This window comes from Gastrolobium bilobum, unplaced genomic scaffold (assembly GCF_033153095.1).
Source record: "Gastrolobium bilobum isolate Gb01-03AN ecotype WA unplaced genomic scaffold, APGP_CSIRO_Gbil_v1 utg12072, whole genome shotgun sequence".
In the NCBI taxonomy this organism is placed as follows: domain Eukaryota; kingdom Viridiplantae; phylum Streptophyta; class Magnoliopsida; order Fabales; family Fabaceae; genus Gastrolobium; species Gastrolobium bilobum.
Genome location: NW_026899161.1, coordinates 260,786 through 275,369, shown reverse-complemented (window position 1 = coordinate 275,369; position 14,584 = coordinate 260,786). Strand labels below are relative to the sequence as shown.

Below are 14,584 nucleotides of genomic sequence, written 5' to 3'. Positions count from 1 at the left end.
ACAAGAAAATGGCAGTAACACAGCAATGGCAGTAAATGAAACAGAGCAACAAGGCTCCTCATCCTAATTACAGACTTAAACACGTAACAATAACAAGAATTACAATGTAGAAAATAGACACCAAAAGACCTCACTCACTCTCAAGCCAAAATACCTAGGCCAAAGAGATCCCAAGAGATCCTTTCCCAAAACCCCACTCCAAATATTCTGAATGCATGCATACCCACACTACACACTCTGCCTCCCTTTTATCCTATATTTTAGGAATATTATAGAATAGTTTCCATAACAAACTAACTAATTCACTAACTTTTAGGCCCATGACCCATCAGAATATATCCCGAGACAAATTTGAGGGAAAAATGAATGTGAGGCTGTTTATGATGAATTTTAATTCTCTAGTTCCAATGTAAAACAAAAGATCAAACTTGTTCATTCTGTTAGGGTAATACTGCAGTCACCTTAAGCCCTTATGTGCTCAAGATTCAATCGAAAAAAAGGTAAAGAAAAAACCAGCCTAGACCAGAAAAGAAAAATGGTGATGAGATTTTGTTTCCTTAGAGGCTCTGAATTCACCAGTGTTGGAGCTTTTCTTAGCAATACCCAACATGTACAATCCCCAGACCTCACTGTTATATGCAATCTTAAATTTCTATTTGAACATTGTACCCAAAAAAAAAAAAAAAAAAAAAAAAATTGTATTTGAACATATCGAGATCTTTAGCTGACAAAGAAAAATAAATCAATAGCAAACCATATGAGAAATGATCGGCTAGTTAAGCAAATAGAATATTGTATATAGCTTTGACTAACCAAATAAAATGAAAATGATAAAAATGGTCCAAAGTGAAGGTTTAACATTTTGATCATTTGATGCTATTGCTGCAGTGACTGACGTTGAAATGAAGTTTGACACTTGTATTTTGTTCATACACTAATTAGCAAGAAAAGCTAGATTCCTGATGACATTTTCTGGTTTTGCAAGAAAGAAGTGCATAGAGAATAATAGGCCTTGTGTCAGTATATTTTGAAATTTTCTCCTGCAACAGTTTGTGCTTTTACAGCCCCTGGTTTAATGGTTCCGCATTCTTGGCATGGTGATAGAAAAGACTTCATTTTCTGGCCAAACCCTGTCCTTGTCACGGTGCTTTCCTTGTTTGTATGTTTGCTTGCTCTGTCAAGTTTTTCATGATGTTTCCTAGTGCTGCTTGTTTTCCCACTTGACACCTTACTACTGCTATGCGTTGCTATTAATGAGCTTGAGGAACTGGGTGGATTTGTGATCAAAGGCTGATTTGTTTGAAATGCAATTGCTTGTGGTTGAAGTTGACCATTGAAAATAAGCTGATCAGCAGGTGTGATCTTGATTGGATTGATAGCAGAATTTAAGTTTGCTTTGGAGTTGGTAAATTCAAATTCTGGGTCATGCTTGCTTACCTCATAGTATTTAGCCTGGTTAGGAGAAGGGAGCTTTGGTTGCTGGTCTTGAATGGAAACAAGGCCACTAAAAGAGAATGAGTCCATTGAAATGTTATCAGTCACAACATTCGAGATAAGCTTATTTTCTTGCTGGGTATCCATTGATTTATGACCAAAATAGTTATGTGGATAGGAAACTTATATATGCAGAAACTTAGTGGAAGTTTGGACCACTTTTTAATTCAGTTGGATTGTGTTTTGCCGACTTTTAAGTTGTTCGTTCTCTATTTTATCTTATTCCTTATTATTGTCCACTTTGTGAAAGAGGGTGTAAGCCAATACGCGTATTTAATTTTAGGGGGTATTTTTTGAGAAATCAAGTTACATGTTGGATCAATAAAAGATTGATAAATCGATTAACCAATCACATAATTTACTCATCCATTATCATTTATCAATTCTCTTTGATGCCAACATTATGAAGTTTGTCATCTTTAGTCCGGGTTGTCACATCTACCATTCGGCCCATACGTATTCATAGAGGAGTCTTCATATTGGTGGATATTAACAAGGTAGAGTGATATATAATATAGTTATCCATTTCTTAAGGTCATTGTCAAATCTCAATCAGCTTATATGACAAACAGTTATATCTTAATTTTTGTGTCTTTGTTGTGAGTGCCTCCCTTGTGCTTACATGATACATTCCCACCTATAGCTTGCTCAAGTGGCTGATCCTACGAGGATGGTAAGTGTTACATAGTAAGTAGATGAAGAGAGGACAAGTGATTTGTTATTTCTTTAGAAATTGCATTTCACTATCGTCTTCTTCTATTCTGGTTTTTATTTAACCTTGCAGTTACATCATCGATTGTGTTTGGACCAAGGTTGTAGTTACTTAAAATTGTATTTACACCACTCGTTTCACCATAGGGACGGTTGTGGTTGGACACAAACCCAAGGACTCATTGAAATGTTCCATTAATTTTTGTTTTGTAACTGGTATATACTTGGCTTTCATTAAGGGGTACAAGTTCAACTCCGGCCCTTTCTAAAGATTAAGAAATAACCAAAATTTCAAAATTATACATGTTTTTAATCACCAAGTAAATATGCATATTTTTTACATGTCGAAAAGTGGAGGGTTCAATGACAAATAATGTGTAGAAGTATGTTAATAGTAACGAAGGGAAATGGAAAATTCAGATGACTCTTTGGAATTTCTCACTACGAAAATGTGAATTTTCTCGGACTTGAAAATTGAAACAACCTTCAATGAACAATCCAGTAAATTACACCTTATGGCTTATACTGTCAATAGATTAAAACTAATATCGTAAGTTGTTGGATGGTATGTGTAATAATTGATGCCAAAGTGACTATGTTCTTCAACAATCAAATTAAAACTTCTTTTCGTGGTTGGGTTGAGTTAGGCTTTAGAAAATTCTGAAAACCAATCGAATTGTAAATAGTCAGGTTCAGTTGATTTTAATTGGATTCATTGAGTTCACATTTTTATAAATTCAAAAAATATAAAAAGGAAAAAAAAGATTTCCATCGTTGTTGGAGGTGGCTAATAGGGTTGGTGATGGAGAATTGTTTACAATTAAAAAAAAAAAAAAACGAAGAAAGATTTGATTGGGTTCATTGGGCTAGGTTGAAATTTTAAAGCGTGTAACCCAACTCAATTAAGTCGGGTTGGAGGCTTTAGACGTATCAAACGTATAACCATGGAAAGTACTTAGAGGGTTTTGACTCTTCAACGTTACCAAGGATATTTCTTCATTTATAATTTACCCTCCTAGCAACTTTGTTTTCATTTTTATTTTTCATAACACATTCATTTGTGTGTTTAGAATATATTTTATACGCCTGCCTTTGAGGTGCGGGTTTCTTGATGATGGTCATTGGTCATCTTAATTTCATTGTGACTTGTGGTTATTTGTTACTTGTTGGTTCGTTTAATACAGTGGGATTACTTTATATTGGCTCATTTAAATTATTGATTTCCTTCAAAATTAAAAATTAATTAATGGGTGTAACACGGTAAATTACCATTTTTAAATTGATGAAAATCAATTATTCAAATGGGACATCATATTAAATTTTTTGATACCAACAATATTTTAAAACTCGACTCTATTATTGACTCGATTGAAATACTGAGTTATTGATTCAATCAATGGGTTATTAATTTAATTAATTTAATTAAATTTATATTAAATTATATAATAAATATATTATAAGGTGCATCTTAGTAAATAATTAAAGATAGCCTATTAAGTTTACCAAAAAAAGAAAAGAAAAGGTACCCTATTAATAATTAATAACACTACTCACACCTTTAAGCTGGGTTAAATTTCATGGCACTACCCTCTCATGCGTTAATGATGAGGTGTTTTTTTTTTTAGTAAAGAATAATGAGGTATTTAAGGACATCAATATTCTCCTTTGATAGGTAAGCTCCTTCATGGTGCTTCCAGTCGTTGATAATTCAATGAGAAATTGGATTTCTTGGTCCACATAGGTTTTGGCCTTTCTAGTAAAATACGTGTCGGGGGCTCTTTTGGTAATTCAATGAACCTGGATCTAGGGGTCTAGTGTGGAAAAATTATTAATTAGAACAAGTTGTTAGTTGTGTATATTAATTTATTAAAACAATACATTATTATTTTATGGGGTTTGATTTTCTCATGTTCAATGAGAATTCAATTCTCATGTTGTAAAGATAAAAAGTATGTGGGACCTATGTGTTAGAAAAAATTATATGTAGGACCTATGTCAGTACGGAAATTGAAGGGTGTGTAGGAAAATTTAAATTCTTATGTTAAATGAGAATTATAAAACCCTTATTTTATATGCATTTTTGTACTATATAATTATTTTACATTTGAAATAATAATGTGGTAGTTGTCGACTAGATCTAGACGAGTCTTTTTTTCCCCTTGAGTTGTGTGCATTAATTTAACAGTTTAATGTTTTCTGCACACTAAAAAGTATAAAGTTTTTCTTCAGTCGCTAATAAAAAAATATGATCTTTATTTAAGTTTCTTATAAAAAAAATTTTGAAGTTCTTAAAAAATTTAAAGTAGACTCATTTAATTAAAATTGTAGTCTCTTATAAATTCAAAAAAACCTATATTAAATTTTTAAAAAAACTAAAATAAATTCACTTTAAATTTTGTAGGAATTAGATGATTTTTTTTATAAAAGACTAAAGTAAAAATCATAATTTTTGTTAGAAAAAAAAAAACTTTACTTTATTGGAAAGATATTTTAACTTTCTCTCTATTCAACTATGCATCCCTACCCTACTTTTCGCTATCAATTGTTTTCTCTCGTTTTTAATATGAGTTCGATTTTTCTATAGTCAACGTAGATAATTTATCTACAATGAGTCGTTTTGGGGCGGAAATCAAAGTATTTTTGTAATTATAATTTATTTCAGGGTTATAATAGTCTTTTTCATTATAAATTTTTAATTTTTCAACCCAAAACGACATCGTTTTGGGAGCGAATGTAGATAACTTATCTACATTCACTTTAGAAAACATTAAAACCTTTTAATATTATGCTTTTGGGAAAAGTGTTTATCCTTTTAAACGATACAACTTATATCCTTTCACTCTCACAAAGAGGTAGGACCCACACTTTTATTTTTTTTGTCAACTCTCTCCTCCTTTATCTATCTCTTTCTATCCCTTAAAATGACACAACTTTACATCCTTTAAAATGACACACACTTTACCCTATGCTTTTTCATAGATAGATTCTAGTTGATTTTTTTTTAAAATCCCTATAAAAAGGATGACTCTTATTGTTTCTCTACTTTTAAAAACACTATTTTAAAATTGTTGGAAAAAAAATTACACAATTAAAGTTGATTGAATAAAAATTTTCAAATCACGTTATTGGTATTGATGGGACTTATGGCATGTCAGCTCCACTTAGGCATCCCGTAACCATAAAATTTCGAAAGACTATAAATTTTGATTCGGGTATTCAAATCAGATAATTTTTTTATATAACTTTTCGAGATCTCCGCAATGACACCTCATTTGACATATTATATCTCCTATAAACATAGTTTGAATTTGTAACAAAGATATTACAATTACAAGAGCATTTAAATCCATAAGCTCCCGAGTTCTTTTCGAATCAACACCATGAGCTTGCTGCACATGCCATCCATTGACACGTTTTATCTATGTGAATGATTTTATTTAATTTTTGTTCTTATTTTTCAACTATCAAACAATAACAAATAATGACAGTGGTTTCCTTTTCATCAACGCGCACAGGATAACAATGTTTCTTCTTATGAAAAGCCTTAAAATACTGATCTTGTTGTTGAAAAAATCGTTTCCTAAGAGGCTAACCATGGGAAAACTAGGTCAAGAAATCGATGACACGTGTTGCGACTCATAGTGTTGGTTTGAAAAGAACTCGGAGGCTTCTGGGTTTAAATGCTCTAGTGAGTGTGGAACTAGTGTTGCAAATTCAAATTATGTTTGTGGAAGATAAAATATGTCAAATGAGGTGTCATTGCGTAGATATAAAAAAGTTATGTGAAATCAAAAAGAAATTTATCTGATTTTAATACACGAGTCAAAAGTTATAGCCTTCTGAAATTTTACGGTGACGAGACTGTATATATGACGCTGACATGATATTAGTCCCATTAGGATCATTGACAGAACTAATCTCATGAGTATCAATGACATGTTTGGCTGTATTAGTTTGGAGAAACTTACCAATCAACTTTAATTAAGTAATTCTTTTGCCCAACGGTGGTATTTTATCCACTTTAAACGTCATTTACTCATTTATGATTTAGAGGAGGATTGATCCAGCAAATTGTTTAGCGGGACTAGCGGCCCAATAGTCATATGCTACTTCTTTCGGATTTGTTAGGGCTAGTTTGTATTGCCTTTTAAAAAAGTTTTTTTTATCACTTCCTTATTTTAAAAGAACTTTCTATAAAAGTTACAGCTATTTAGATTTTATAAAAAATATTTAATTTTTGAAAAAAATATTTGGCTTTTGACTTCTGCTTTCTTAAAAAGCTAAAATTTTTAGCTTTCGAAAAAAGTAGGTTTTTGGCTTTTTTTATGACTTCTGCTTTTTTAAAAAGCAGACATCCAAACAGACTTTTTTCGAGAAGTGCTTTTTTTTCTTAAAAAAAACAGTTTTTGAAGAAAAAAAAGCTCATCCAAATAGACTCTTAGTGCCTTAGGCCCTATCCTATGTCTTCTCTGTGGGCGATTACAACGATACATTATTGCTACTTAATCATTCCAAAAAGTTAAAGCGTGGATATATAGGTTTTTTATTTTATTTTAAACATGGTAAAAAAATATTGCATGATATTTTAGCTTGGGCAACTAATTATCCTTATGATATCATTTTTCGCTTCTAAGGGAAGACTTTTCTTTTCTCGAAATCTAGATCCTTCCTTTGAGGGATTCATGGCATCTGGATCTAGGGTCATATCTCTCAATCCACACCATGACACGATTAATCTTGAGCATAGGAACAAAGAGTGGGGTCCACGATCAATTCCAGTCCATATCCATAACTGGAGCCCACATTGCTCTGAATAATTGGACAAAGGACAAGCTAATTATATATGTTTTTATGTGTACACTTGTAGGGCAACCCACGACCTACTAACCGCTCTCCCATCTCGCAAAGATATTATTATATCGTGGGTCCTACATTTACTCAGTCTTCATCCTTATCCATCTCCTAATCATCCAATTCTCACTCTTTCCACTTCCTTTTGTTTTTACTATTGCCACTCCCTATCACATAAAAACAAAAATAAGATGCACTTGGTTGGAGGCAGCAAAACACTTCATCCCACTTAAGTCATAGATATTTTAAGCATCACTGGTGATCACCCTCTATATATACACTTCACGAAACACTTTGAGAAACCCTCCCTAGTTTTCATTAAGAGCAATATATACTTGCAAGATGGTTCTTCTAGAGAAGCTCTGGGATGATGTTGTAGCTGGTCCTCAACCTGAGCGTGGCCTTGGCAAGCTCAGGAAGCTCAACACCAACTTCAAAGGTACCTTTCATATAATAATGTATAAATTCCTAACTAGAATATATGTATAGGGCTAAGTTCAAGCTTGTGCATATGTACGCATATTTATCCATATATATGATCATGTTATGTTTATGGTTGTAGATGAAGGAGAAGGTAGCAAGTTCCAGAGGAACTTGTCCATGCCGACGACACCGACAACCCCGTTGACCCCGACGACACCGATATCGGCGCGTAAAGTTGACAACGTTTGGAGGAGCGTGTTCCATCCCGGGAGTAACTCTGCCACAAAGACCATTGGTGCTCAGATGTTTGACAAACCACTGCCTAACACTCCTACTGTCTATGATTGGTATGTGTTATTATTGCTATAACTCATCAACCACTTTGCATGCACACATAATCACAAGTTGATTATATTATGCCATAAGACAAATCATGTTAAAATGAAGCTACATGGTGTTCCTTTTTTTTCTTCTTCCCCTTAGTATTTTGTTCAGTGTTTTATAGTATGAAAAAGTGTTAACTTATTAGACTTTCATTTTGTTAAAATAATAATAAAAAAGTTATGGTACTTATGATATCTAACTTGCTGGTCACTGTATGATGATGAACGATTGAATCACTCAAATAAGTTCGGTAATTTTTTATTTTATTTTTTAAAATTAATGTGAATTTTGGTTGTAAAAGTTGTTTTACAATATGTATAATTTTATATTGGGTTTGTTTTTTATCATGTGACATGACAAGATCATTTTTCTGCACACACAAATCAAGTGTGGGTCTCACGCTTAAAAAAAAGTCAAAGCAAAATCAGGATACGACGCCATATCCTCAAGATATGTTGTCGGATCTTTGTTGCAGGAATGAACAATTCTTATATTTCCCTTTTATATTATTATGCCATACTAGCTAGTAGTCACCCCAGTATGTTTATTAAACCAATTGTAACAACAAACAAACAGATAATTTGTGTTGTCATTCACGTGCTTGGGATCTGCGCTTGGGATATATTTTGGTTCAATGCACAGGTGCTAGCGTGCTATGTATGCGATTGGGGTGATATGAGCCCCATTTGATCTTTTGAGAATCATCAATCAACGGCTAATTTTACGATTATTTTAATCTAACGTCCGTTTGTGCATGTGATTGCAGGCTCTACAGCGGGGACACAAGGAGCAAGCACCGCTGAGTGACGGCGAACTCCCGTTAGTTTCATGTAAATAGTGTCCGCTTTTGTTGAGCGTCTGCCACGTGATTGCATCTCTCTTTCCGCTTCGTGTTTTGATTGGGCTGTCGTCGACTGAATTAGCAGTGTTTGGTTTTGAGAACAAGTGAATGTAAAAATGCTTAATAATTAGTATGCTTTGTTTTTTATTCAAGTTTTGTTAACCAGATCTGCCGTGAACCTTGTTGATGGGTTAATCTATTATTAAAATAAGTTAAAGTGTGTTACTCTTTTTTTTTTTTTTAAGAATATGTAATCTTGGTGAGATAAGTATAATGTGTATGGATTTGCACGGTCTTATCATAATAATTCATTTGTAATGTTTACATGGTACGAAATTAATGGCTGTCCTAATCATCCTAATTTAATAGATAGTAATAATTGTAGTTTTTAGGTAAGTGGCCCTCTTGGTTTAGTAAATGACATAACGGGGAGTGGGAGTAACCTTATCTATAGTTTGAATATCGTAATTTAAGTTCCAGCCCATTGATATCACCGAAACCTTGACGTCTTTGTTTTACTCTTTCCCTTTTATTTTGATTTAAAAGGAATTTCGTATCCTTTCATTTTTCGTGTATTTATTTGTAAGTGGACCAACCTTTGCTGAAGTTAAGGGAAAAGGCTATATGAAAAGCTTGTCAGATGATTCATCCGAGACTTATGTGATAAACATCGAATAGAAAAGGTAGTGGTTGAAATTAAAACCCCTGATGGTTACTTTTGGAGAAGGACCCTTGTTTTAAAAATAAAATTACATCCCATATTTAACAGAAAAATGAACGATATTATTATCATTGGGCATGGCCCACGATAAAATACATCAGTCTATGCTCCCTCTTAATAATTCAATTTGCCCGCAGCTCTGGTGGAGGTGACTTGCTGGCGGCTTCTTGAGTCTCGATTTATATTATATGTCTACTTCCTTTTGAAGGTAACATTAACTTCATTGTTAATCTCCATCAAGTATTGGTACTTTAAAAATTTTGACACGTTGTGTTTGATATTTTTTGATATTTAATTTATTGACATTCTAATATTTTTTGACACTCCGATATTTATTGTAAAAACTTAAAAAAAGTTCAAAGGTTACGTTGCGTTTTATTTTGAGTTCTAACTATTAGATTTGTTAGATTATGATTATTATTTTATTGAGTTTAGTATAAAAATTTGGGATATTTTATATTTTTTTGCAAACTTGATGGGTATTATAAGTTTTTTTGTTAAATTATTGAATATTAAATATAATATATATTATATAAATTAAAAATATTATATAATATCAAAACGTATTTTAACGTGTCAAAATTTAATATCTTTTAGAATTAACATGTCAGAGTGTCATGTCTTATTCTGTGTCCTGTATCGATATCGGTATATTACTAGCCGACATATAAAAATCTACCAAAGAATTAGAAAAAAGACAATCACATTAATTCAAATCAGGATTGATTGTGTCTACAAGACTACAACCAAAAAAAAAAAATGAAAAAGAGAGAGGATAAATAAATAATAATAAAAATGCAGATCAAAATTTTGTCATTGTTAGCCTTCTGAGGCATTATTTGCATAATTTCAAATAGCATAACAATTAAAGAAGTCTAATATAAAATTATTTAAAATAATCAAACTTTTTGTTTGAGATGATGTGTAGAGAGAAGTTCGATATAAAATTATTAAAATAATTTCTCTTAAAAACTTAGGTTTGTTAAGGTTGTTTTACAAGAAGTTTTGAGTATGCCCTAATTTCAGTATAACCCAGCAAATCCATTGCTAGTTACGTCTCCAAATCTATTGCTACATTAACCTCATTCATTAACCAGGCTATAACCCCTGGTTTAACCACGCCAAACTCTCCCCTGCCAAAGTTGGGGGCAAAGTTATAGGCTTGTACAAATAAAACCTGTTAGGCTGTTCTCTAAATCATTCTCTTCTTCTACGTCTCAAAATTTTGATCAATTGAAAATGAGTTTAGTGTTTGTCTTTTAAAGGACTTAGAGTTATGTCATGTTAAGTGAAAGAAAAATATAATTAATAAAAATTATGGGAGAGAAAGTAAGTTTTTTTTTTTTTTTTAAATTTAAAAGTACAGTACTCTATGTCCTTTAAAAGGATAACTATTTTTTTCATTAAAAATATTCCATATAAATAATGATAAAATTTAACTTTGTTTAAATGAGTTCCGCACACCCATATTTATTATCCGAAACTTATTAATATATATTTTTTTAAATGAGTTTCGAGGATCCCATTATTTTTTTTTGTTATTAATGCAAAATTATTTTAAAAACTGGTAGATGTCCAACCCATATCATCTCCTTTAAAACTTATACGCTAACTAGTAAATCACAATAATTTATTAGTTTAGTGCTCCTATTATTTTATTTATTATATAACTGATATAAATTTTATTAAATTGCCTAATAACTTAAATTATTTTTCTATCATAAAAATATATTCCACATCATCAGGATGCGAAATTTAAAGTTCCCACCAGACCAAAATAATTAAAAACAAGATTTTACATAAAAATATGAAAGAGAAATAAAAAATCATAAAATATAAAATCATAACGTAAAAAAAATTATAAAAATATTTGAAATATGGATAAAAATATTTTGATAAAAAAAATTGTACAAACGTAATGATAAATCAAAATTTTAAATACCAATCTACCATGCACCAAACAATAAAACCCAAATGGGTTAAACTTCCCACATCTTGTCCTCCAAATCACCATTTTCACCATAATTTGGTTTGAGAAATGAAGGTCATTTATTACATGGAGAGATCTCATTCTACAAACTCAAAGTTATGGTGGATTTAAAAATAAAAATAAAATACAACATGCATAAGGGTTAGTTACGGAAAATTTTCTTCTCCTGAAGATTATTTGCCTTTATTAAAAGGGTTAAAAACTTTTTATGTTACATGAATTTTTTTTTCTTATTTTATACATATACAATAAATATGTGGATCTCTTTGAATTTTTTTCTCATTTCTCTTTTTAACAAAGCTCATATATTTATTATGGCTAAAATGTGTCATTTTAAATGATGTAAAGTTGTGTCATTTTAAGATAGAGAAAGAGATAGATAAAGGAGAAGAGAGAGTTGACAAAAAAAATAAAGGTGTGGGTCCTACTTCTTTGTGAGAGTGAAAAGATATAAGTTATGTCATTTAAAAAGATAAACACTTTTTCATTTATTATATATGTAGAAAAATATATTTTTCTAATGTGACATGAAAACATTGAAAAGATGTCTGTGACCCTTATTAAAATTCATAAAGCTGCTTTAGGAAGCACCGTACGTTGGGTTTAGTTTTAATCTCTAGTTATAAATCAAAGGTACTCCAAAACAAGGGAAAAAATAAAAACAGATTGTCTTCACGTTGATCACACTGAAAGATAAAGAAAGTATGTAGAAAACAAAGAAATTCTGAATAATATTGTATATTGATTGAATACCATTTCTCTGTTTACATTCTGCTATATATACTAAAGATGATTAACTAACAGAATTAACTACTAACTACTAGAATAACTATCTCTTATAATGGACTCATATAATGGATTGGGCTTTGATGGCCCAGTATCCTAATATATCCTTTCATTCCCCCACAAGCTGAGTGGGCTTGTAATCAAAGACCCGAAGCTTGAGTTTGAAATCCATAAATTTTGTAGTGGCAATGGCTTTAGTTAACCCATCAGCTATTTGTTCTGAAGCTGGAATGTGATGAACAGAAACAGCATTGGTAGTGACTTTCTCACGAACAAAGTACAGGTTTAGTTCAAAGTGTTTTGTCCTTGAGTGGAAAATTGGATTGGCTGAAAGCATAACAGCTGAAAGGTTGTCACAATACAGTGTTGGTGGTTGAGGAATTCGTACATGGAGTTCAGATAGTAGAGATTGAATCCATGCAAGTTCAGCTATAGTTGCAGCTAAGCACCTGTACTCAGCTTCTGTACTGGATCTGCTGACAAGAGGTTGCTTCTTTGAAGACTAGGAAACAAGGTTGTTTCCAAAGAAAATACAGAATCCACTAGTAGATCGTCGATCATCCAAATCAGATCCCCAGTCAGAGTCACTATAGGCAGCAAGATGAAAATGTTTAGAAGGTTGGATAGTGAGACCATGGGAAGCTGTACCCTTAAGATACCCAAGGATCCTCTTGACAGTTTTCCAATGAGTGTCAAGAGGATGATGCATGTGCTGACAAAATTTATTGATAGAGAAAGTAATGTCAGGTCTTGTAATTGTTGCATATTGTAAGGCTTCAACAACTGATCTATACTGAGTAGATCTGGGTATGGTGAGCCATTTTGAGCTGAGAGCTTGCATGATGAGACCATTGGTGTTGGCATGAGTTTGCATCCAGTCGTGTTGGCCTTTGGAGGAGATCAAAAACATATTTGGATTGACTGAGATGGTAGCCACCTGCTGAAGTTTTCTTAGCTTCAATGCCAAGAAAATAGTGAAGGTGTCCAACATCCTTTAAGGGGAACACCTTATTGAGTGTACGAATGAGGCTGGCCACTGCAGATGTGGAAGAACCAGTAACAAGGATGTCATCCATATATACCAGAACATAAAGAGTTGTGGTACCTGTGATGTGGATGAACAATGAGTTGTCACACTTGGCAGAAGTGAATCCAAGTTGATGAAGAGTGGTGGAGAGTTTGTCAAACCATGCTCGTGGGGCTTGTTTAAGGCCATAGATGGCTTTATAGAGATGACAAACAAGAGTCTTATCTTGGTGAAGAAATCCAGGAGGTTGTTGCATGAAGACTTCCTCTGTTAGATCTCCATTCAAGAAAGCCTTGTTGATGTCAAGTTGGTGAATAGGCCAGTTCTTTGAAAGAGCAAGAGTGAGAACTATACGAATGGTAGTAGATTTAACCACTGGACTGAAATGTTTCTTGGTAGTCAAAGCCTTCCTGTTGATGATAGCCCTTGGCCACAAGTCGAGCTTTGTGTTTGAGAATGGTCCCATCTGGATTATACTTGGTGCGATAAACCCATTTGCATCCAATGGGGGTTCTGCCAGGAGGTAAGGGTACCAGTTTCCAGGTGTTGTTATTGAGTAGTGCTTGATGTTCTTCCTGCATTGATTTAAGCCAATTGGGGTTAGTAAGGGCATGTGAGATGTTGCTGGGTTCAATAGAGGTATTAAAAGCCTTTGGTTTGTAGATCCCAGCTTTGCCTCGAGTGATCATGGAGTGAGTGTTGTGTATGAGTGTCTCTAAGGCTGTGGTAGGTGTGCTGCTAGTAGTAGGGACAGAAGGAGATGACCTGCAATCAATATTAGTGGAACTAGCAGGTAAAGTATTAGGTGAAACAGTCATAGTAAGATCAGGTGTAGCATGATTAAAAGAAGAAGTGTAGGTAAAGAGAAGAGGAATAGTGAGAGGTGGTGAAGGAAAAGTAACAGGGGTAGGGGCAGTGAGTGACAGCTTTTCTTTATAAGGAAAGAGAGTTTCATCAAAGAGGACATGCCTAGCTAGAACAATTTGATTTGTGGAGGTAAGGCATTTATAGCCCTTGTGTCTTGGACTGTACCCAATAAAAGTGCACTGTGCTGAACGAAAATTAATTTTATTTTTGTTGTAGGGTCGAAGATAAGGATAGCAGGCACATCCAAAGGTTTTAAGAAAGTTGTGATCTGGAGTTTTGTGAAAAAGAACCTCAAATGGGGACTGGTTGAGGAGAGTTGGTGTAGGAAGTTGGTTGATGACAAAGGCAACAGTATGGAATGCAGTGTCCCAGAACTGGGTTGGAAGATGAGAGCTAGCTAAAAGAGCCAAACCACATTCCACAATATGTCTATGCTTCCTCTCAGGCTTGCCATTTTGCTGATGTGTGTAAGGGCATGCGAGTCTATGA

The 14,584-nt window shown here is 33.1% G+C and overlaps 1 protein-coding gene and 1 pseudogene across 3 annotated transcripts; one reads left to right on the top strand and one right to left on the bottom strand.

The window, feature by feature from the left end:
* Positions 1-921: 921 nt before the first annotated feature.
* LOC133287858 (uncharacterized) lies at positions 922-1,948 on the bottom strand (annotated as a pseudogene).
* A 5,348-nt stretch (positions 1,949-7,296) lies between these two features.
* On the top strand, positions 7,297-9,011 carry LOC133287869 (dormancy-associated protein 1-like). 3 transcript variants are annotated; one of them, XM_061485551.1, is made up of 3 exons: positions 7,297-7,495; positions 7,628-7,826; positions 8,630-9,011. In XM_061485551.1, the coding sequence occupies exons 1-3, from the start codon at positions 7,399-7,401 to the stop codon at positions 8,664-8,666; spliced, it is 333 nt and encodes a 110-aa protein (XP_061341535.1). In that variant the 5' UTR covers positions 7,297-7,398; the 3' UTR covers positions 8,667-9,011. The 3 variants fall into 3 exon arrangements, with proteins under 3 accessions (XP_061341535.1, XP_061341534.1, XP_061341533.1); XM_061485550.1 differs by having other exon boundaries at positions 7,299-7,495; positions 7,625-7,826; XM_061485549.1 differs by having other exon boundaries at positions 7,330-7,495; positions 7,619-7,826.
* The last annotated feature ends 5,573 nt before the right edge of the window (positions 9,012-14,584 follow it).

Excerpts from the sequence above, each read along its gene's own strand:
- LOC133287869 (XM_061485549.1), top strand. The coding sequence starts at position 7,399 with ATGGTTCTTCTAGAGAAGCTCTGGGATGATGTTGTAGCTGGTCCTCAA. Across the intron at positions 7,496-7,618 it reads GCTCAACACCAACTTCAAAG|ATGAAGGAGAAGGTAGCAAG; the intron begins GTACCTTTCATA and ends TTATGGTTGTAG. Across the intron at positions 7,827-8,629 it reads ACTCCTACTGTCTATGATTG|GCTCTACAGCGGGGACACAA; the intron begins GTATGTGTTATT and ends ATGTGATTGCAG.